Raw genomic sequence first — 25,140 nt, forward strand, 5'->3', positions numbered from 1 at the left:
TCCTAATAAAACAAAAGCCCATACCTTCAACACTAACATTCTGTCCCTGGTGCTATATCACACTGAATTAGGATGGACTGTCCTAATCGCTGTGCCCCATAAAAGGACAATGAATAGATGCACATTGGGCATAACTAGGTTATAATTATGGTTCACCAATGACATGAAAGAATTGGATATGTGACTAGAAATAGAGTTGTCTTAGTCATGTGGCCAAAAGTAGTGATAATCATGGGATAGCATGTATCCACTGTCTTTTCATGTTAAGAGCCCTCAACAAAGATCTCAAAACATTGAGAGGATTTCCAGGATTATAGGCAAAGAATTATCATGGAAGAAAGGCTTGGGGGTGGCGGGGTGGTTGTCATCTCCATGAGATGTCAATGGAGGGAAAAATCCACTAATGATGAAATAAATCACTGACCAATTGAAACAAAATGCATCAAGTAGACCCAGAAAGGACAAGGGATAGGAGAGGAAGAGAAGCAAATTTTAGAAATATACAACAGTTCAAATCCAGCCATAGTCATTTCCTATCTGTGTGACCTTGGACAAGTCACTTTAACCCCATTTGCCTAGCCCTTACCACTCTTCTGCCTTGGCACTGACACTTGTATCCATTCTAAAACAGAAGGTAAGAGTCTAAAATAAATTAATAAAACAAACAACCACCAGTTACTCTTCTTCTGTCTGTGACTCCGGCACTTCCCCAGTCTTCTATGTTCAGGACCTTTGGCTTATCTTGGATTCTTTTCTCCTCCCTCATCTCTCCTGTACAATCAGTTATCAGGTTCTATTTTTCTATCTCTAAATCTTTCACCTCCATTGTCCCCTTTTTATTGCCACAATCTGCACTAGTTCTGTCTTCATTGCCACTTTGTGGGACTGTCACATCAGACTCTTTAGTCTTCCTGCCTCCACTCTCTCCCCCGCCACATCTAATCCTTCTTTCACAGACAGTTCTTCATGACAACAGTGTTAATTATTCCAGTACTTTAAAATTTGCTAAGCATTTTGCAAGTGTTTTCTCATTCATTCCTCACAACAATCCTGTGAAGTAGGTGATATTATTATCCCCATTTAGCAAATGGGGAAACTAAGGCTGAGAGAGATTAAGTGACTTGCCCAAGGTCATGTGGGTAGTAAGTATCTGAAGGCAGGACCACCTCACTACCTGTCCTTCCTCAGCCTTACCCTGAACACTTCAGGATATACTGATAGCAGGAGAAAGGTTCTGTACCACCTGAAGTCAGCTTTGGCAGGATTGAAAAATGACACATCAAAAATACTCACGTAGATGATTGAGAGAACACCATTGTAATTTTTGGTTGAAATGTTGAGGACAATTTTCAGCTGTGAGACAAATACTTGAAAGGCAGCTGCTGTTGTGAATCCTCCGACTAACGGATCTGCGAGATATCGAACGATGAATCCAATCTGCAAACCCCCTAACACCAACTAGTAAAAAGAGAGAGAGAAAAAATGATTTGCTGAGGGGAATAGAAATTAATTGTATCAACAGTGCTAATGTCTTAGCTGTAGCTGATATTTGCATAGTGCTGTTCAGGTTTACAAAGTTCTTCCCAGGAGGCAGCTATGCAGTTCAGTGGATAGAGAGCCAGGCCCAGAGATGAGAGGTCCTGGGTTCTGATCTGGTCTCGGATATTTCCTAGCTGTGTGTCCTTGGGCAAGTCACTTAACCCCCATTATCTAGTCCTTACTGCTCTTCTGCCTTGCAATTGATACCTAGTACTGATTCTAAGACAGAAGGTAAGGGTTTTTTGGTTTATTTTTTAAGATATATAAGTTATCTCACAACCTTATGAAATAAGATATTTCAGGTGTTAGTCTCCTCATTTAAACACAAAGAAACTGAGAGTCAGGAAGGCCATATATCATACTACTAGCAAATAATAGTAGTCATAAAACTAGTAGTAAAAATAACTGACATTTATGAAGGGTATTCTAAAAGTCTTACTGCAAAGTTAAGCTTTAATAGCTAAAGTACAATTTTAAGCTTTAAAAATAGATTAGATACCCCATTTAGCCCTTAAAGTTTGCATACAATATCATTTTATCCTCACAACAACCTTGTGAGGCAATATTTGCAGATATTATCCCCATTCTACAGATAAGGAAGGCTTAGGGAGAATAAGAGACAATCCAGCTATGGTGGAAACATAATAGTATACATCAGAGAGAAATCTTGAACTGAGCCCTGAGTTCATGCCTTTGGCCACATATCTAGTAAGGGTCAGAGATGGGATTCAAACCCAGGTCCAACAAGAAGCTACAATGGTGATCTGAGAGCAGTTCGCTCCACATCGAATCTCCAAAATACCTGCACAAAACCAAGTGGGCTTTTGGTTACAGATCTGTGACTTTGTTAGTGTGGTGTGGAAATCCTTTCCACCAATGCAGATTGGTAACTCATCTGTAACTTAAATTCTTCAAGAATTGCTTAAAGAATTGCCGAGTTAAAGAATAACTGAAAGGTTAAGTGACTTGCCCAGAGGGACACAGTTGGTACAGAGAGAACGAAAATCTGGGTCTTTCTGACTCTAAGACCAGCCCTCCATCCACTACACCATGGTCATTCTCCAGTATTGTTATTGACTAAAGCGTAATCACTTAAGTTGGTACTTGCCACAGAGATACTTTACCTGTATAATGCCTACTAAAACAGTGAGGGTGCTGGCAATTAACACTCTCTGTGCATCTCTGGCGCCAATGTCTATCCTGGTATCATTGCCGACTGTACCATTAATGCTAGATATGATAAACTGTTCGTCGGGGGCCATGCTTAGCACAACAGATCCCACCATCAAACTGACCACAGGGAAGGGTCCTGGAAATCACAATAATTCATTTATTATTATTATTAGTCAATTAAAAAATCACAGATGATCACATATTCCTGTCAACAATACACCAGATAACTAATACCTTGGTTAAAGGGGAAAAAAAACCCGTTCAATTACCACCTCCACCACAATCAAAACTACAATTCCTCAGAGCACACACATTGCTCTTGCTTTTTATTTCCATCTCGTGTGAGCCCATTTCTCATTTTAGTGTGTGTTTTGGTTTTTCTAGGGATGAGTTAACTCAGTGACTTTTTCAATATTTCAGAGTTCAAAACAGCTAATGAAAGTGAGAAGGGACTAGATATTATGTTTCTTTTTACCCTGGAGATCTGCTTTGATTATTTATTTATTTATTTATTTGTTTATTTTAAGCCTTTACTTTTGGTCTCTGTAACAATTCGAAGAAAAGTGTCTGAGGCCAAATTTGAACGCAGGACCTCCCATCTCCAGACCTGGTGCTTTTAATCCCAAAGTCCAGGACTAGGGAGGAACCTAAGGCCAATGAACTCACTGCTTCTTTTCCCTCTTTGGTCCATTCGCTACTGAATTCTTTGTCTGAACACAGACAATTCATGTCTACTCTACACTAATTAAAAAGTACTTTCCGAATTCACAGCGATCAAATGCAGAAGGAAGAACATGTGCAAAAGGGATGGAGACAGAAAATTATGAGACATATTTGGGAAGTAGCAAAAAGGCCAATTTGGCTAATAAGAAATAAGGTTTTAAGAAGCCACTAATATGCTAGTGTCTGAGCACACAGGGTTCAAATCTCAGCAAAGTACCTTTAGGCAAATCTTATTTTCTCGGTGTCAGTTTCCTCATATGTAAAATGAAGGAATTGGCTGAGGTGGTCTCTGAGTCCCAGCTCTAAATATATAATTTTCAGGTTTGGCTTCTGTTGCTTAGGCAATTGAAAGTGTTTGAGTTAGGAAGTGACATGGGTAAACCAATGCTTTAGGAAGACTAATCTCGTGGAACTACCAAAGAAGAGATTAGAAGTAGGAAAATCAGTCAATTACTATTTATTAAATGCATATTCCGTGCCAGGCACTGTGCTAAGGACCAGACATACAAAAAGAGGCAAAAGATAGTTCCTGCCCTCAAAGAACATACAATTTAATGGGCAGGTAAGGGAATGTCAAGAAAGTCCAGATGACAGAATGCCTAATGTATAGGGTGATGGTAGGAATAAAATTTTAAAAATAAATAAAAAGGAGGAGCCATAAGCAGGTGATTTAGAAATAAAAGGATTTGGGTCAGTGGATAGAGAACTAGCACTGGAGAGAAGAAGGTCTGGATTCAACTCTGACCTCAAACACTTCATAGCTGAGTGACCCTGGGTAAATCACTTAACCCCAACTGCCTGGACTTTACTGCTCTTCTGCCTCAGAACCAATATTTAGTACTGATTCCAAGGACAGAAGGTAAGAGTTTTAAAAATAAAGGAAAAGAAATGAAAGAACTTGGCAATTGTTAAAGGGAGTGCAGTGAATGAGGAAGGGAATAGAGGATAGAGTCAGGGGTGACTCTAAGATTTTTATTGTGGATGACTGGGAAGAATAGTGGTGCCATTAATAAAACAATCAGTCAATTAATTGATCAAACCAGGAATCTCAGTAGTGAAAAGTAGAAAAGCTAAAGAGTTTAGTTTGGGGATATGTTGAATTTGGAATGCCAAAGAATTATTCAGATGATGATGTATATAACAAGTTGGCAGGAGCCAGAGTAGCATGCTGAAGATCAGCATAAATATTTTATTTACTAGAATATTTTTTCAAAAGAAAATTTAAAATTTAGAAAAAGGGAGGAGCCCTCTTTTTTTTTTTTAAACCCTTGTACTTCGGTGTATTGTCTCATAGGTGGAAGAGTGGTAAGGGTGGGCAATGGGGGTCAAGTGACCTGCCCAGGGTCACACAGCTGGGAAGTGGCTGAGGCTGGGTTTGAACCTAGGACCTCCTGTCTCTAGGCCTGACTCTCACTCCACCGAGCTACCCAGCTGCCCCCTGGAGGAGCCCTCTTTTGAGTAACATCAAGGAAGAGAACTAACCCTAGCTTTAAAAACTGTTTTGGCACAACTTTGCTACCCCTTCCCATGTGATGAAAGTGATATTTGCTTAAATAGTATACTCTAAAGATATTCTTCCTAATATTCTGAGGTCTTTTCCAGCTCAAAACCATGTCCCAGTGAATGAATGAGCATTTAATAAGTGCTAAATATTGAACTGAACACTGGGGAACACAAATAGAAAAGCAAGACAGTTCCTGCCATTAAGGAATTTATATTCTAATTGGGAGAAATTATCCTTACGCAGAGTGTACCTCCAAACTATTCTCAGTCCTCTTCTCTGGCTATAGTCTCCATGGCAATCTCATTTAGTTAATAACTATTTGCGGATGGCGGCAACATCCTTGCCTCACCTTACTCCTGAATTCTAGAACATCTCTAGGTTCTTGAAAACATCCCCAGTGGGAGGATGAACAGCATCATCTCAAAATCAACATTCACTAAGCCAACTTTATTGGTTTTTTCCCCTAAAACTACTTTTCTCCCTGACTTCACTTTTTTTGGGGGGTTGTACTATTGTTCATCCCTAAGGTTGTAGCCCTCTGGTTATAGTGGACTCTTTTTTTCTCATATCCAATCAATTAATAATTAACCAATCAATTGTTAAGCTTTTCTAGTAAGTGCCCACCTTATGGCAAGTACTGACTTCTTCCAATCTACATTTCCCACATCCCTCTACATCTCGGTTTACATTGTAACAACCTACTTCAGGCCTTTATTATCTCCATATGGATTACTGCAATAACCTTCAGTCAGGTCTTCCCACTTATGGCCTGATTTCCTCTAATTTATCCTTCATATTGCAGCCAGAACACTCTTTCTTATGACCAGATCTAGTCATTTCCCTTCTAGGTACAAAAATCTTCAGCAAGATTCTATTACCTACCAAATAAAGCTTGAACTCCTTTGCCTGGCATTCAAAGACCTCCACCATCTTGTGGACTTGACAATCTGGTACCACCCTAACATTCCAGGCTTTACAAGTAGTTCCCCTATAAAGCGGCATATATATTCCCATAAAGCACTGAATTATTCAAAATCTTGCAATAAAAACCATACAGTTTATGGGGGAAATGGGTTTGGGAGCAACACACTCAAAAAACTTCATCATAAATTAAAAAATTAAAAAAACAAATGTTGGTTGAACCAATGAATTCTAAATTAATCTGTGAAAACAAAGAGTTCAAAGTCATTATTAGATTTCCCTCTTTTCATCTTAATTTTTGTATAAGATTTAAGATCTTTTTTACTTTTTAAATCAGGTTTTAGTTTATTTTATGAAGTAGTCTTTTCTTCCCAAACTTCTACAAGAATTTGAAAGGCTATCATTTCCATTTTGTCTCAGTTTTTCCACTTCTCCTTAACTATTTTCTACAGAAGTAGGAAGCTCTATTACTTCTTTCGACAAGGGCATTACATGTCCAAAACAAAGCATTACTGGCATATCCCATATATAGAAACAACACACAAATAACGAAATTGACTATCACTAAAACCTCAAGTAAATTGAAAAACCAAGAGAAAATCCCCAGAAGGCTGACTTAGATATTCTCCAAGGGATTTTTTAATGTCCACATTAAGCTAATATTAGAGATAAATTAATAATTACCGACTGAGATGTGTCTTGATGTTCCAAAGATAAAATATGTCAAGATGGGAAAGAAAGCAGAGTAAAGACCATATCCGACAGGAACCGCAGCCAGTAACGCATAGGCCATACCTAAAAGTATATGCAAAACAGTCTAATTTACAAATATGTCTTCTATACAGAGAGTGTTTTCTACCAAGACTCAGCCTCATAGGTCTCTTTAATTCAGTTACATGTAAAAATAAAATTTTACACTTGTTTTGAAAAACATTTGAGTTCCAAATTCTTTCTCTCCTTCCCTCCCTCCCCAACCCTTTATTGAGAAAGCAAGCAATTTGATATGGGTTATACATAGGCAGTCATGCAAAACATATTTCTATATTAGTCATGTAATGAAAAAAAACATAGACAAAAAAAACCAAGAAATATAAAGGTGGTTTTTGTTGGTTTTTTTTAGTTTGCTTTGATCTGAATTCAGACTCCATCTGTTCTTTTTCTGGAGGTGGAGAGCATTTTTCATCTTAAGTCCTTCAGAACTGTCTTAGATCATTGTATCATTGAGAATAGCTAAATCATTCACAGTTGATCAATATTGCTGTTGTTTATAGTGTTCTCTTGGTTCTGCCCACTTCATTCTGTATCAGTTCATATGAGACTTTCCAGATTTTTCTGAAATTATCCTGCTTATCATTTCTTATAGGATAATAGCATTCTATTACAATTATATTCTACAACTAGATCAGCCATTTCCCAATTATTGGGCATCCCTTTCTTATTCATCTCAATAAACCAACTTAAGCTGCTAATTCTAGATAAAATTTTATGGATGTGTTTGATAAAATTGTCCCGATCTATAATTTCATCGGTGGTAAATTACTTGTAGAGAAAATCCTTCTACTTGAACAACTTGGGACTCTTCTGTAACTTAGAATCTAAGTGGCTTAAGACACCGAAAGGTTAAATGGTTGGTCATGGTCACACAGTTAGTGAAAGAAGCTCGTAGGATCATTGATCTAGAGCTGAAAGGGAGTATTAAGGCTAGCTAGTCTGACTCTTCAATTTTTTAAAAATTACTTTTTAAAACCCAGTGGAAATGCTGTCAGCTCTGAAACAGGGGAAAGAGGAGGGAAGGGAAAGAATATGAATCGTGTAACCATGAAAAAATATTCTAAATTAATGACATAAATAAATAAAATTTTTAAAAGTTTGTTTAAAGCCTCTACCTTCTGTCTTAGAATTGATACCCTGATTCTACTAAGATTCTCGGGTATCAGTTCCAAGGCAGAAGAATGGTAAGGGCTAGAGAATAGGGGTCATGTGTGACTTGCCTAGGGTCACATATTTTGGAAGTATCTGAGACCAGATTTGCACCCAGGACTGGCTCTATATCCACTGGACCTCCTTCCTCCCAACCCCCTTTATTTTAAAGATCTGGTAACATAGGGTTATACAGGTAGTAATCATCAGGAGAGAGGTTGGAATCTGGGTTGCTCAGCCTCCAGAGCCTTTGTAAATGATAGGATTTCAACCCACCTTCTCCTGCCTCCATGAATGGCTCTCTATCAGCTGTATCACTAAAAATAATCCAACCTGACTGAAACAAAAGCTACATTGAAATGTACCACCTATTCAATGAATTGACTAATTAATAAGTAATTTGGTCATTTAACAGATTAAGCAGTTAAAGGAGTAGATGAGTTAAACCAATTCTTTGAAGCGATTGGTTAATTTGATTCAAATGATCAAACCAGTTTTGCATGTGGACACGTGGCTGAGCTCAGAGCTTTCCTATGAGCCCAATCACTGTTACACAGTCCCGTTCTCCTTCCTATGGAGGAAAAAAGGGTTACCTCTAAGAAGCAAAAAAGGAAAATCATTCTGTTTAACGGGACAACAATACTGTCTGAGACTGTAAGAATAACTTTTTATATAAGGGAGAGGAGTTAAAAATGTGCCTCAAAGACCAGGTCCTTTCCAGTTTAAATTCTATGTGCCGAAGAATACTAATTAAGAATCTTAAGACGGCTGGCGTGAAGGCAATCATGATATCCTCCCCAGGTCAGTTCACACTCTCAAGCATGTGCCTGGAGGGATTATGAGTCACAGAATCTGGAGCATCTCCATATGTATTTAATCTTTTGGTTAAATGTTTACTGGTCAGGCTAGTGAATTTTTATTCTAACTTATTTTCCTTATCTTACTTGGCAAGTAAGGGGGGAAAATCTATCCACCCAAAACATCAAATGGCATGGAAATTTAGTCTTTAAATCATCCATAATGAGAAGCGATAAGCACTCCAAAGACTATGGAATAGGAGGGTAGCTCTGGGAAAGAGTATTGGTCTCTGGGGTAACAACTGCTCTTCTAATATGCTGCAGTATTCTAGGTAGATTCAATTTAAATAAAATTTTCATTAAAGAACTGGTCCAAAAAGGAAAATCTGTTGTTGTTGTTGTTTTTATATGAAATGAAGCTCTAAAATTTTAGAGCTCTAGAATTTTTAGGATATAGAAAAACAGTAGCAACTTCTATTTAATATGGAACCCCCATTTTTGAGGATTTCAAAGTACTTTTTATTGTAGCAATTCTGTGGATAAAAGGTGATGTTGCAAATAGCTCGATTAGGGAGAAAATGGGAACTTTCTCTGGATGTGCATGTGTTCTATATGTGGAATCGCTAAAATATGAACACAGGTCTTTCCCCATCTAATAGAAAATGTCTTTCCTCTCTCTGGGATGGTACCTCTACTTTTATAAGGAAAGTCAGTGTGAGCAATAAGGTTAGTTTGTTTTTTATTTTTTTACTTAAGAAATTCACTTTTCAGAAACAACCTAACAGGAATGATGCTATGTAGTAAAGTGAAGAAGGTGAAGAGAGTCAGTGGGAAATTTTGAGGAACTTTGGACCACTAAGAATTAGATTCAAATCCCACTTCTATTACTTACTAGCTGTGTCACCTCAACTTCCTCAGCCTCAATTTCCTCATTTGTAAAAGTAAAGTTGTGATGGATATATGGGGGGTGGGTGGAGGAGGGGGATGTTTAGTGTCCTGGAATGAATGCGGTCTAAGGGTAAAATTGAGCAGACATTAGAAAGGCAATCTAATGGTGTCTTACCTTGTAAAGTGGCCACAAGCCCAGTGCTAACACCAGAAATTGTGTCACTAAGTAGCCATTCTTTAACTCGGTATTTGGGTAGCCACTCCAAGATGGGGAAAAGGGACTTCAGCATTCGCAAGAGCCGCCTTCTGGAGCAACTACCAAAAAGCAAGACAAATAGGTTTCCCATCTAACTCTGAGCAAAGAGTTCTCATCCCCATTGGGGGAAGAAATGCTCATCTGAACGCCATGAAAAATGGGTTCATAGCAATTTAAAGTACATCTTCACTTTAACAAACACTGAAGTTTTTATCGTGCATTTGTCCAGAGATACATAGTTATAGATTCATTGGATGTTAGAAATGGACACGATTTTAAAGATGGTAGAAGTAAATGCCGATTAGAGAGCACCAAGTTCAAAATGTACAGTAATAGAATAGAAAACAGAGGCACAATTATCTTTTTACATAGAGAACATAGATTTAGAGCTGGAAGGACCCTATACGTCATCCAGTCCAGCGCCTTCAGTTTGCAGATGAGAAAACTGAGACCTGCAGATGTTGGAAGATTCGCCCAGATTCACACAAAGGATCAAAGACAGGGCTAGGATTTGAACCTAGGTCTGAGAGACTCCAAAGCTACTATTCCCACTCTTAGCTCCCTTCCCCTGTCCGGCCTTTTTTTCTCCCCTTCCTTTTCATCCTCTTAAAGAAAAGTTCCAAGAGATTGTGGTCTCACTAATCGGAAATTCGTTTGACATCTCCAACCTAGGCACCTACTTTTTTTCCTTTGAGTAAACACGCCTTGTGTATGTTGGCATAATACTCCCTCGGTGCCAGTTTTTACAAGATTTCAAACTTGATGAATAGCTAAGTGACTTCCATGTTATTGTCTCTTGCAACATTCCTTTTCTTTTCAAATCTGGCAAGCGTTCAGTTTTCTGTTTATGCCATTGGGCTGAGGTTTGCAGGTATAGATTTAATTCATTGAGAGGAGTTTCCGGGTTTGACTGTCTCAAATCCCTTCCTGTGATTCTGTGGCCACCTTTTAATTATACGTTATTATTTAGAGTCTAAATTCTCGAGCTATAAATATATGTGGGTACAGATCATAACCTCCTGTTCATTTAGCATTCACAGCTGCACAAGGGCTCGCAGTCAGGTGATTCCCCTCCCTCAGGCTGGCTTCCCCTTAAAAACCCTCAAGCTCCATCTCTCCTAACCTGGCTGGGTCCTCAGAAAGCGGTGGAAACCAGGGTGAAGAAGCCTTAAACCACGGTTTAAGGGAAACCCCAGGGGGTGGGAAATAATAAGAGATAGGTGCTGCGGAGAGTGGGAAAAGGGGGCACCGGGAGAGAGGAAACCTGAAAGGTGTGAGACTAGAAAGTCCGTGAGGACCAGTTTCGGGAGCAGCTGCTAGCATACGGAACGCGGGATGAAATTTTGAACAGGGAACAGAAGATTTAGCCTGCGGACAGGACGTGAAGGAGTACGGCGTGCGGAAGAAGAGACTAGGATCTAGAAGGCCAGAGGCCAGCCCGTGTTCAGGGAAGGCAGAGGGAGGGCACGCCGCTAGCCCCACACCTGAGGGAGTTCCCACCCGGGTGACGATTCCCAAACTTGCATCATCCAGCGACCTGGGCTCCGAACTTCCTCTTCCCACCCAGGTACCGGCGCGACAACCCCGGCCCGTGAGAGCGGGGACCGCCTTGCTACCTGCAGCATTTGACCAGTTTCTCGCGGACTGTCTTGCGCTCTCGCAGCTGCCGCTCGTACTGCTCCAGGAAGGAAGGCTCATTGTAGACAGGCCGCGAAACCACATAGTTTCTGTACTCGGGCAGCTCCGGGTCCAACCTGCCTGAAGCTGCCATGTCCCTGAGAGAGGAGAGAGGGAGCGGGGAAGAAGAAGAGACGAAAGTGACCCTCCACTAGCACCGTCCCAGACCCTTGACCTCAGCAGCAGACCCCAGACAGCCAGAGCCTCCCTCCCCTTCTCCCGTAGGCAACTCCCCCAAAACGGGATGGCCTGGGGGGCCTTGGCACACAAAAAATGCGGCTCAGAAGTTTGCCAGGCTAAACCTTTTAGTGTGGATCCCCTCCCTCATTCCGGAGAAACGAGGCGCTGTCCGCGTCCTGAAATTTCTACCCGACAACTAGGCGGCAAAGGGGTACCCGGGGGAAGGAGGGGATAGAAGAGAGCGTACGTGAGGGAGAGGACCGCACACAGAAGTTACCTCCTCCCAGTTCCCACTAACCTAAGATGGATCCACGAACTCAAGCCCCAAGCAGAGCACAGTGCGCCCCGAGGAAGAGATAGACCTGCAATCTGGAGGCGGACAAAGGTCAGCCCTCAGAAAATCGCCTGCGGATCCCCGCCCTCAGGACCCTTCCTTCCCAAAATAGAGCCAGTCCCCCCTCCCTCCTCCTCATACCTCCGCGGCGTTAATCCAGGTTAACTTGTTCAGGAAGAAAGTGGACGGTGGACGGAACGGAACCGCGATGCTTTTTCTTCAGCTCCCTTCACCTTTCCCCTCTCACCCACCCAGTGTATGCGAAGGGTGCTGCAGCCCTGCACTCTGCTGGACAGCCAGAGAGCTCACCAGCTCCTTAGAGTGCCCCTCCCGGAATGTCCCTGGGGATAGGCCCCTAGGGTGCTTTTATATAGTATGCAGAAGGCGGCGGGACGTTTATTTATGGAGAAACAGATATCCGGCAGAAAAAAGAGGGAGCGCCCACCCAAGGCTGCCTCTACTCACCTGCCTAAGGGGAAAAAATCCAGCCCCTCCTTCTTTCTCCCTCTCTCTTCCAATATGTATGTACCTGACCCATCTCTACTTAAGGTGCTGTGACTCAGAGTCTCCCCTCGAGGCTCAGGGCTAAGAACCTGCTACTTTCTGGGGGCACCTGACCGAGGCAGAGCAAGGCAAAATGAAGAGAATGGTCAAGATGTAAGGGTCATCTGAGAAGAGAGGCTTTTTCTGGACTCCTCTACCCAAGTTGACTGGCTGGCACCAAGTGAAGAAGTGAACTTCTTTTATTAAAAAGAGAGTAGGCTAATTTTTTTTTCTCTTTAGAATTTGATTAACAGAATCAGATAACTTCAGAGTTATGTCTTAAAGATCACAGTCCAACTCCTTCATTTAACAGAGGAAATTAGTCACAGCTTGGCTATCTCTCTCCTTTTCTCTTCTCGCTCTCTCTGCTCTTTCTCTCTCTCTCCTTTTCTTTTCTCTTCTCTCTCTCTTCTTTCTCTCCTTTCTCTCCTTTCTTTCTCTCCCTCTCTTGTCTCTCCTCTCTCTCTCTAGTCTCTCCTCTCTCCTCTCTCTTTCTCTCCTTTTCTTTTCTCTTCTCTCCTCTCTCTCTTGTCTCTCCTCTCTCTTTCTCTCCTCTTTTCTCTTCTCTCTCCTCTCTCTCTTCTTTCTTTCTTCTCTCTCTCTCCCTCTCTCCTCTCTCTCTTTACACACACACACACACACACACACCCACACACACACCCACACACACCCTTATCTATAGCTATGTATTGATATCTACATCTAGAAAGAAACTTTTCTCCGAAGTGTTCAAAGTGATCTTTTCTAAATTCTCCTATTTTCTTTTTGTCTTTGCACTCACTCATATACATTTTCCTATTCAAATGTACAATTATGATATGAAAAGGAGAAAATACGTAGATTACAGCACAACTACCAGATCAAATAGTGTACATTTGAATACAAGTGGGAGATAGGAATCTAGAGGCAGGAAGGCAAAAGAAGGAGGGAAGTACATAGGGCCATCCCTTTTAGAACCGAATTTTAACAAGTGGTCATTGGCAAATTCTGTATCTTAGCACCACCTACTGTTTTGTGAATTTGATGGAGGAGTACTTTGATTTGGCATCTGCCCTCAACATTATCACAGTGTAATAAATATCCCACGCGTGCTATCTATAAAAATTATAACAGTATATGAGCAGTCCCCAAAAAAGTTTTATTTACTTACTTTCATTCACTTCCATAGTAAGCAGAGCAATAAAAACAAACAAACAAACAATACCACTCAGGTCTTTTAACTCTAAGGAAGTCTTTCTACTTTACTAGACTATCTTTTTATTCATAGTATTCTTTCCCATTGATGATGATGTATATTCCTTTTCAATGTATATTCACTCAGGCAAAGTAAATTAAGTAAAAATGTGTAAATGTCACATTATTACATTACACTATTATCAGTAAGCAACAAGCAATTATTAAATGTTTATTATGTGCCTGACACTGGGCTAAAACCCTGGGGTGAAAAGACAAAGAAGAATAGTGGCTGCCCTCAAGAAGTCCACACTTTGAAGGCCAAAACAACACATTCTTATAGAGATATATACAAAATAAATATGAAACACTTAAAACATAACCTTAGAAGGGAAAACTAGCAGAGGTAGCATCAGAGTATACATACACTCGTGTGACAAGTGGTTTTATATTTCTGCCTAAACACATAATCCTGGGACAGACTATGGTAGTCATAGGGATGAAATGCATCCCCTATGACAGAATGTCATAGGATGTACTATATGTTTGCCAGACTTAGGACTAGCCATTTGTGCATTCTGGGAAAAGTTTGAGAATTGCACTTAGCTGTGAATTGAAGCCCTCACTGTAAATTCCAATTTGACATGGCATCCAGTAAATCTCAGTATACCTGAGAGGAATTTTATGGTCTTATAAATGGATATCATTTCATCAGCCTAAGGAATTCCTTCCCCTAATAAAGGTCACAACTCAGCTATGACTTACTAAAAAACTAAGGGATATATGAGGCATGCACAAGTTTTAAGTGACTTGTTTTGAGTCACAAAGTATCAGATGCAGAACTTGGGGTCATCTCCAAATCCAGTCCCCAGAGAGCCATGAGAGGAGGCAGTTAGGTGGCTCAGTAGATAGAGTGCTGGGTCTGGAATGGACAAGATATGAGTTCAAATATGACCTCAGACACTCAATAGCTGGGTGACTCTGGACAAGTCACTTAATTTCTGTTTTCCTTAATCTACTGAAGGAGGAAATGGCAAGTCATGCTAGTATCTTTGCCAAGAAAACCCCATGATTCACATGGTCACAAAGAGCCACACACAGACACAACTGGAGGACTGAATGACAATAGAGAGCCATGATATCAAGTTGTCTTCTAAATATGCCCATTTATAAACAGTAACATTACAAACTATCCTTGCCTTAGGTTCAAATCTGGCCTGAAACATTTCCTTGCTATTATGACCCTGTGCAAGGCACTTATCCCTGATTGTCTAGCTCTTACATTGCCTTGGAACCAATATGCAGTATTGACTCTAAGACTAAAGGTAAAGGTTCAAAAAAATAACAACTCTCTTTTAAGGTCCCTCCTCCTTCCCATACACATACACTTGTGTTGTGCTCCAGGTGACTATCTACATGGAATGTAAACTCACTGTGACTGAAAATTGTTTCATTCTTTGTACTGTATACCTAGCACCTAGTACAGGGCCTGACACATACTAGGTCCTTAATAAATACTTGTTGACTTACTGAATACTCCCCTTCCCCTATTCCTGGTTCTAGTAGAGTCTATATACTTAGAGATACAGATTTTGTGCCTGAGTGTACTTACATCTCTTCTTATAAATATGATTCTCATCCCATTCTGAAAACCAATAAGAGATCCTCCTCTTTTTAAGATGATTTTAAAAATATCAATCGTGATTTTAGATAATTTAGTCTAATAAATGAGGCAGATCATTTTATTTCTGGGCATTAGGGAAAATGAGAATCAAAATGCCATCTGTAGTTGCAGCTAGGTGACTCAGTGGATTGAGAGCCAGGCCTTGAGATGGGAGATCCTGGGATAGCCTCAGGTACTTCCTAACTGTATGTCCCTGGGCAAGTCACTTAACCCCAGTTGCCTAGCCATTATCACTCTTCTGTCTTGGAATCAATACACAGTATTTATTCTAAGATAAAGATGAGGTGTTTTGTTTTTTTTAAGTTACCAGTACCAAGAAAGAATTTTCTCAGAGAATCTGAGTTCATTTTTTCTATTAGGATATTTTTTTTCTGTGTTTACATGTTTAATGATTTGTGAAAAGGCATAGGATAATAGATATAGAGTGAAAAGGCACCTCAAAGACCTTTCATATATTAAATTTAACAGTCATAAGAAAATTATCTTGTTTATATATGTCTCCTTCTGAACTTCTTTGGAAAAAGTCTATTTCTATCATTTGTTTTTTCATCCCCTTTATTTTTATGTTGTATTATTGTATTTTTATGTGTTTTTGTTAAATATTTTCCAATTGTATTTATTTATTTTTAACATTCAGTTTTTGAAATGTTGAGTTCCAAATTTTCTCCCTTCCTTGAGCCCATCCTCTGCCCATTGAGAAGACCAGTAATATGATACTCAATATACATGTGAGGTCAGATAAAACGTATTTCCATAGTAGCCATGTTGTCCCATTCCCCTCCAAAAAAAAAAAAAAAAAAAAAAAAAGCATACAGACAAATAAATAAACGAGTAAAGATAATGAGAAAAATATCCTTCAGTCTGCAGTGAGCCCATCAATTGTCTTTCTATAGATGTATAACACTTTTCATCACAGCCCTTTTGAATTTTTTTGGATCATTTTGCTAATTACAGTAATTAATTAAGTCATTCACAGTTAATCATTGTAACATATTGCTGCAATTGTGTACAAAGTTCTTCTGGTTCTGCTTACCCCACTTTGCATAAGTTCATTTATGTCTTCCCATGTTTCTCTGAAACCATCCATGCTTCTAGCACCACAGTATTCCATCATAATTATATAACATAACATTTTTTAGCCAATTTTCGACATCCCCTCAATTTCTAATTCTTTGCCACCACAAAAAGAGCTGCTATAAATATTTTTGTATGTATTGGTCATTTTCCTTTTTCTTTGACCTCTTGGGGATACAGAACTAGTAGTGGTATTACTAGGTCAAAAGGTATGCAAAATTTATGGCTTTTGGTGCACAATTCCAAATAGTTCTCCACAATGGCTGGACCATTTCACAACTCCACCAACTGTTCATTAATGTTTCTGCTTTTCCACATCCTCTTGAGCATTTGTAATTTTCCTCTTCTGTCCTTTTCTGCCAAATTGATAGTTGTGAGAGGGTACCTTGGAGTTATTTAATTTGTATTTCTCTAGTCAGTGATTTAGAACATTTTTTCATATAACTATTGAAAACTTTTATTTTTTCATCTGGAAAATGCATATTTATATCCTTAACCACTTATCCATTGGAGAATGATCCTTATTTCAATAAAGTTGTCTCACTTCCCTATATATTTGAGAAATGAGGTCTCTATCAGAGAAACTTGCTGTATTCTTACCTCCTCCCCCAAGCCCAACCCCCTAGTGTTCTTCCTTCTCATTTTGGCTGCATTGGTTTTGTTGTGCAAAACTTTTTATAATTTTATGCAATCAAAATTATCTACTTTACTTCCTATAATCCCTTCTATCTCTTGTTTAGTCATAAATTCTTTGCTTATCCATAGGTTTGACAGGTAAAATTTTCCATATTCCCCTAATTTGCTTATGGTATTACCCTTTATGTCTTAATCATGTACCCATAATTGGCCTTATCTTGGTATATGGATTGAGATATTGGTCTATGTCTAGTTTCTTCCAGACTTCCTCCTTTCCAATTTTCCCAGTAATTTTCACCATATAGTGAATTCTTGCCCCCATAGCTTGGACCTTTGGGTTTGTCAAACACTAAGTTACAATGGCCATTTACTACTATGTATTTATTCCACTGATCCCCCAATCTATTTAGCTGGCACCAGATTGTTTTGACGATTACTGCTTTATAATGTAGTTTGAAGTCTGGTGACTATTAGCCACCTTCCTATGTGGATAGTTAAGTCAAATTCTCTTGAGGCACTATAGTGTTTTGAGGCTTGATACAATTAAGCACAAAGGCATGGAGAAACAGTATCGTTTGGGAGTCTTCACCAATTTGAAGAGATTTTATCAGTGTGGCAAACAAACTAGGTGAACATACTTCATCCTGAGCTGTGACTTGCTTGACATTACGGTGTCAAGTGTCATTAATTGAAGCTATCTCTCTTACACATTTCAAAAGCCCTTGTATAATTCTGACATATCGATGGGCTAAGCTTTGTCAGATCCAAGACATTTATGGCAATATTTTATTCTACCAAATCAAATGCTTTTTAAAAAAATTGTCAACAAATAATAAGCTCAGTGACATCATGTTCCTTTTTGTCTTTCAGTCAATGGTGTGTGAAAGTAAAGATGGGGTCTAATGTGGAATATCACTTGAAAAAGGCTGGCTCTTCTTTTCACGTACCCTGTCATCAAGAATGTGCTAAATATATGTGTACAGAATGCTTGAGGGTCAGGAAGACTTGACTCAATCTGGACATGGATACTTCCTAAATAAGTGGTCCTAAACATCTCAGTCAATCACTATATGCCTCAGTTTCTTCATTTGTTATGTAGGGAAAGTAATATAGCTCATCTCCTAGGGTTGTTATGAAAATAAAATGAGATAATACTTATAAAGTGCTTTGAAAACCTTAAAGTGCTATGCAAATGCTAGCTATATCACTATTAGTATTACCTTCATAAAAAGTTTATGTATTGGGGCAGCTAGATGGCTCAATGGATAGAGAGTCAGGCCTGGAGATGAGAGGTCCTGGGTTCAAATCTGGCACCAGACACTTCCTAGATATGTGACCCTGGACAAGTCACTTGACCCTGGGTTGCCTAGCCCTTACTGTTCTTCTGTCTTAGAACTGTTACTTAGTACTGATCTACGACATAAGGTAAGGGTCTAAAAAAAGTTTATTTATTTGGCAAAGTAGGGTTTTTACATGGGTTATTCTGCTGATGTCTTCTTGGTTACTTTTTTGGGAGGGGGGCAGGAGTAATGTCCAGAAAGCTCCCACACCTTTCATATTTTTCCCTCTTTCAGATACCTTTAACATTGACCCTGAAAAGCCTTGAAAATTGTGTTACTTCAAGCACAGCCTTCCTCAATACATACTTGGTTTTGTTCATGTTCTTTTTGCCTTTGTCGTCTTCAGTGTCACTTCCATTTTTTCAAGCACATCTGAAATCCTGGTATGAGTTTAAATGTGGTGGGTTTCCATAGTCTTTAATGGCAAAAAGCATTCCTTATAAGACTTTCTATAGCTCTTTTCTACTTTTCATATATTTGCTGTACCTCCAGCATCACCTCGAATGCCCTCATAATGACTTTGCTTATCTGGATCTCTGAGCAAGCTTTTTCCAAACCGATTTCCCCTTCTACTGCTTTTTGATCCTTTATGAATTGATATTGTCCAGGGTCTTCTATAATCCTTCTGGCAGATTTTATAAATGACTTTCTACTCTAAATCTCCCTTGCCCTTACTGCCATAAGCTTTTTCATTGGCAAGTTTGGGGTCAAAATTTTTAAACTCTTTTAGTCTTCTGATCATGGCAATGAATTTTGATTAAACTATTGTGTAAAATTCCTTGGATCAATATTAAGGCCCTTCTATCCATTTCCCATTTGGTAGTGTTTAAATAGGTCAGCTTGGATCCTTTTTTATTGTTAGCTTTGTATTAATTTTGATCTTTGCTCAACAAAAAATGAATGAATGAATGAAAAAGCATTCATTCATTAAGCACTTGCTATGTGCCAAGTATTGTGCTAAGTTCTAGAGATATAAACTGAAAAGTCTGGCCTCAAGGAGTTTAGAGTGAGGGAAGGGGTTGGGGGTTGGAAGACAGCAGATACAAGGGAGTGGTGGTCAGAAAGAGACATTTTGATTTTGAAAATTATACTAAAGGTGAGTAGAGTTATATTAGAGTAGATTGACACATCCTTTTCAGAAGAAATAACAGTTTATTTAACTATAGTTCCAGAACTGAAAAGTAGGGAGGAGAGGGGAGGGGTAGAGAGAAATAAGGGTTGGTGAGAAATGTCCAGGGAGTGAAACAAAGCATGACTGAGATGTAGTGAGAAACTGAGGAAAACCCCAATCAAGACATTTGGGTTCCAGGTATAAAAGGATAAAATCTTCTAGGACCTTGTTTCTGGTCCATATGGCTTGGCAGCTGGTCAGAAAATAAGACAGGAAAGAATGATTTTCACATCAGTTTCCTGTTTGTTAAAATACAATCACTTTAATTGTTTGTGATATTATCTAGTGTTTCCCATGTTGAGAGTTTTTTAATTTTCCCCCCAAAATTATGCATTTATGACATATAGGATAAAACTTCTGTATAAAGAACAAATCATCTAACATTTAGAATATAGTACACAGTACTAGTACATAGCATAAATGCTTGTTAACTGTTGTAAGAAATAAAATTAACATAGAGAGAAAAAATGAAAAATAACATGGTTTCAAAGGGTTTATTGAAAGCCATTTAGAAAAATGAAGCCATGTGCCTGTTGAGTTATTTTATAGGAGCTCACCATTACCTTCTCCTCCCATCCTCCCTCCTGCTCCATGATCACAAAAGAGAGAAAGTACCAACTCAGTCACTCACTATTTAATCTTCTGTTTACAGTTATCAGGTAATTTCCTAAGTCATTTACGTAAGCCAGGAATCATGGGAAACGTAGTTCGAATTCCCGTAAACTTCCAGAGGAAGTTTAGATCAGGGACCTCAAAATTAGTTCAAGGACTCCCAAATTTCCAATATCACACTGTTGACTTACTGAAAACTCTTATTTTTTTAACTTCTTGTGCCATTATTTCTCAACATAATTTTTTGCCACTGTCACATATAGCATTAAAGGAGAATACTACATTGAGAAATACCAGCATTTTATTTTTTTAATTGTATTTTTATTGCCATGCAAAACATACTTCCATATTGGTTATTGCTGTAAGAACATGCTCATATATAGCCAAAATCCCCAAATAAAACCATAAATACACTGATGTGAAAGACGACTCCAACATATTTCTCTCTGGAGATGGTTAGTAATCAATGTCATAAGTCTTTTAAGATTGTCCCAGATCATTGCATTGCTGAAAGTAGCCAAGTTTTCTCAGATAATCATTGTAGAATATTGCTATTACTACATACAATGTTCTTCCAGTTCTGCTTCTTTCACTCTGTATCAGTTCCTGCAGATCTTTCCAGGTTTTTCTGAAATCATCCTGCTTATCATTTCTTATAGTACAATAATATTCCATCACCAACCTATACCACAATTTGTTCAACCATTCCCTAATTGATAGACATTCCCTCAGTTTCTAATTCTTTGCCACACAAAAATAGATTTTGTAAATATTTTTGTAAATGTAGGTCCTTTCTCCTTTTTTAAGATCTCTTCAGGATATAGACCCAACAGTGAATACCAGCACTTTAAAAGGAGACTTTTGTAACAGGGCAGAACTCTAGAACAGTAAAATAATTATAGCTTCCTAAATATGAATCAGTCTTATCTCTTCATGCTGTTTAAAACTGATTGTTCACTGATCATCTTGTCTAAGCCATACATACCAATGGACAATGGGCTATACATAGAATAATATAGTGTAATTTAAATGCTATAAACTTTTCATGACTTGTTCATTTTCTAAACTGAGGTCCTAGCTCTGTGCCTGGCACTCAATAGATGCTTAATAAATATTGATTGACTGACTGACTTTAGATTCTAAGCTCCTAGAGGGCAGGGACTGTCTTTCTTTAACATGTATTTGTATCCTCAGTTCTTAGCACATTGATATAGTGATAAGCACGTAGCAGGTATTTAATACATCTTTAATTGACTATCTGCTTGGGAGGCCTGAGGGTCAATCCCTGCTCTCTTAGAGTTTATGATTTGATGAGGGGAAAACAATACCAAAAAGAAAGTTGAAAAGAGGAAGGAGTGGGGGAACATATATTGGTAAATTCCAAAGAAGTCCACAAACAGTGTAGGTGGTAGGAAATGGGAAGAAAACAGTGATGAGACCACTCTTTAGAGACTGGAGTTCATGTTCCTGTTCTCCAGAGCAAAGGTTCAATCAGAGGGACAGATAGTAGTGATGGGATGGGAGGACCCGGCAGATTTGATCTTGCAGATTAATAAGATTTCCTAGCGATGAAAAGTTTCCAGGAGAAGGAGAGCATAGCAAAGAGGTCTAAATAAGTTCCAAAGGCTTAGCACAGTGCCTGACACATAGTAAGAGCTTAATAAATGGTTATTGACTATCACTAGGCAATCTCTTTTGAATGACAATGGATTAATGAAGAGACTTTGTGTTTCTGTGCTTGATACAATCAATGTCGTTTATGTAGAGGAGCATTTGGAAAACCTTGGCTATCCCTGAAACCTTAGATAGAGATATTTGGTTCTGTGTTGGACATCCTCTGATGAGTCAATGCTGATTCTCAGCAGATTGTTGCACAAAATTATCTCCATGTTTACATCAGTTAGAGAAAGTGCATCATTTTAATATATGCATGGGAGAGATATTGGTCAAGGGAGAGTCTGTAAAGCTACATTTCGTCCTGAGACAAATACCTGGTATTCTTTTTAAGTCAACAAACAAGAGATGCAGTGTAATCTTATATTCTCTCTACCTTTCAGATGGTTGTGCCACAGGAAAGTGTAGCTTGTTGTCAAATAGTAGTAAGGAGATGGACTTTCATGGTAGGGTGTACACTTTAGGGGCAAACAAGGCCCCTCCCTGAAGCACAAATGTTGTGCAGACATTAATTTAACAGCCTTACAGACTTCTATTAGAGTAAATAACACCTCATTGTAGGTATAGGGAAAAGTTTCTGGATTTGGAATTTTTTAAAAACACAGAAGAGTAGGAGGTGATAACAGCTTGCTCTGTATGCCCGGTTTGCTTTCTATATTAAACATTATGGATTACTCATTTTTTATGCTTTATAAACGAACCTTCACCTGTTTTATGAAGAGGTGGGTGGTTCTTATTCATCAAAATAGAATCTTTCCAGGACTCCTTCCCAAAAAGATGGATGTGCCACATCAAAATAAATGGTGATCATAATTATTTTTACTCTTTAGTATTAATTTACCATTTTATTATTATTATTAACTTAGTATATTGGTAGAGTGCTATAAAGTGCATTTTGTTAGATATCCTTTGGGTAGATTGGATGTATGAGACTCTACAGGCAATTCCTGAGCACGAACATTTTGGGGTATGTATGCTTTTCCAGAGATCTTTCCAAACATAAGTCTTTATTTTAGATGCTATAATAGTTCTTTCTATTTTTACTAGGCAAGAGATGAAGAATTTCTGGGATGCCGATTATTTAAATGTTTATGCAAAATATAAAAGAAGCTTCAGTGGGCTTTCTGTTGTTCTTCAGATAATATATAAATTTGACATTTAAAAGTCCTTTCTAGCCTGTCATAGGACAGCTAGGTGGTACAGTGGATAGATGGTCCCAGGCCTAGTCATGAATCTGCATCTTCAAATCTGGCTCTAGACACATATTTAAACTTTGTGACCCTAGGCAAACCACTTTGCCTCAGTTTCCTTATCTGTCAAATGAGCTGGAGAAGGAAATGGTAAACCACTACAATATCTGCCAAGAAAATCCCAAATAGAGTCACTAAGAGATGGACACAATCACAACTAGCTATCTTAAGAGTGATTGATTGAGGGGCAGCTGAGTAGCTCAGTGGATTGAGAGCCAGACCTGGAGATGGAAGGTCCTGGGTTCAGATTTTTGCCTCAGACACTTCTCAGTTGTGTGACCCTGGGCAGGTCACTTAACCCCCATTGCCTAGCTCTTACCACTCTTCTGCCTTGGAACTAATACACAGTATTGATTCTAAGACAGATGGTAAGGGTTTTTTTTTTTTAAGTGATTAATTGCATATTAACTTTCCTCATGAATTCTAAGCTTAGTGTTCCTGTTTTTGCTCACTGTCCCCCAACCCTTTAATATTTTCTCAACTTACTCCTGCTTCTTGGAAATCCTTGCTCCCTTCCAGACCCAGATCAAATACCACCTCCTTTAATGGGTCTTTTCCATTGTTATTGCACAGGCATATAGCCTATATTTATTTCCCTATGAACATACTGTTTTCCCTTAGTTGAATGTAAGCTCCTTGAGGGTAGGGAATGTCTCATTTTTGTCTTTGTTATGCTGGCCCTATCTCAGTCCTAGGCACAGAGTAGATACTTCAAAGGGGCTTCACTGACTAGAAATATCTTCTTCTGGATTTCAATAGCACTCCCTGTCAGTACCACACACTTCATATTTCATTTTTCTCCAGTTTTGTGCTGCTTCTAGATCTTTTTGATCTAAAGAGGCTGTTCTCTTACTGTTCTGGAATCTCAGGAAGGAGCACATCTGTTTTTCTTATCTGATGAAATTTGTCACCTTTTGTGAATGAATGGGAAGACATTTGTTAAGCATTTACTATGTGCCAGGCATTGAATCTGGCCCTGGGAACCAAAATGAAAGGCAAATGCCCTCAAGTAGATTATATTCTAATGGGGGAGATAATGTGTACATAAAAAAGATATAGATAAGCTATTTGCAGAGTAGATATAAACTTTTTTTCCTTTCTTAAAAAACAAAAAGCAAAAAAAACTTTACCTTCCAGTCTTGGAATTAATACTGTGTATTGGTTCTAAGGCAGAAGAGTGGTGCTAGGTAATGGGTGTCAAGTGACTTGCTCAGGGTCACACAGCTAAGAAGTGTCTGAGGTCACATTTGAACCCAGAAGCTCCCATCTCAATCCACTGAGCCATGCAGCTGCCCCCAAAACAGTCTTTTCCAACTTCTTCTATATGACAGCCCTTTGGAAACTTGAAGACTCAGGTTTGCTTTTCCCCACCTTTTTCTCCAGGCTAAAAAGTCTTAGTTCCTTTCAACTGAACCCTTAGCCTTCCTTAGTCTTATTATTTGGTGGCCCTCTTCAAGTCATACTCCAGTTTGTCAGTCTTTCCTGAAAGGACATCCCCAAAACTGAACACAACATTCCAGATATGTTCAGAAGCCACTATTTGCCATGAGTCAGTCAGTTGATGAACAGACATTTATTAAGGGCCTATTTTTGTGCTTAATACTGTGTTGGAGATACAAAGAATAAAAACAATTTCTAATCATAAGGAACTAAAATTTGGATAGGATAGGAGAGATATCAGATGGAGTCTGCCTCAATACTCCTATTTGGTCTGATCCTAGATTTCAGTTTCAGGCATCATGACATAGTTAATAGAGGACAGGGCTCTGAACCACTTGGGTTCAAGTCCTGCCTTTAACTTGCAAGCTGTGCCAAGTCACTTAAACTATTATTCAGTGTTCTGGACAACTCTCTAAGTCTGGAGGTTGCAGTGAAGATGCTGCCCTATAATAGTAGGAGGAGTTTTCTCTTCTTGGAGTTTCCTGTTCCACTGAAATCTCAAGTTCTAGTCTTATCTCTAGTTTTGTCTCAGTCAGTCCTCCTTATCATTAAGACCAATTAAGCTCTCTGCCCATGATTAAAAAAGAATTAAAACTTCTCAAAGATTGTTCTTTTCTAGCCTTCTTTTGTG

The 25,140-nt window shown here is 38.9% G+C and overlaps 1 protein-coding gene across 1 annotated transcript in view; it reads right to left on the bottom strand.

Annotated features, from left to right (window-relative positions):
• SLC26A4 (solute carrier family 26 member 4) overlaps positions 1–11,492 on the bottom strand; it is a 60,812-nt gene extending 49,320 nt beyond the window's left edge. The window contains exons 1-5 of the mRNA XM_044677249.1: positions 11,338–11,492; positions 9,641–9,780; positions 6,545–6,655; positions 2,664–2,848; positions 1,294–1,458 (exon numbers count right to left, since the gene is read on the bottom strand). Of these exons, the coding sequence (XP_044533184.1) occupies positions 1,294–1,458; positions 2,664–2,848; positions 6,545–6,655; positions 9,641–9,780; positions 11,338–11,492 (756 nt within the window). The remainder of the gene's footprint in view (positions 1–1,293; positions 1,459–2,663; positions 2,849–6,544; positions 6,656–9,640; positions 9,781–11,337) is intronic.
• Positions 11,493–25,140: the final 13,648 nt, after the last annotated feature.

This window comes from Gracilinanus agilis, chromosome 5 (assembly GCF_016433145.1).
Source record: "Gracilinanus agilis isolate LMUSP501 chromosome 5, AgileGrace, whole genome shotgun sequence".
Taxonomy (NCBI): domain Eukaryota; kingdom Metazoa; phylum Chordata; class Mammalia; order Didelphimorphia; family Didelphidae; genus Gracilinanus; species Gracilinanus agilis.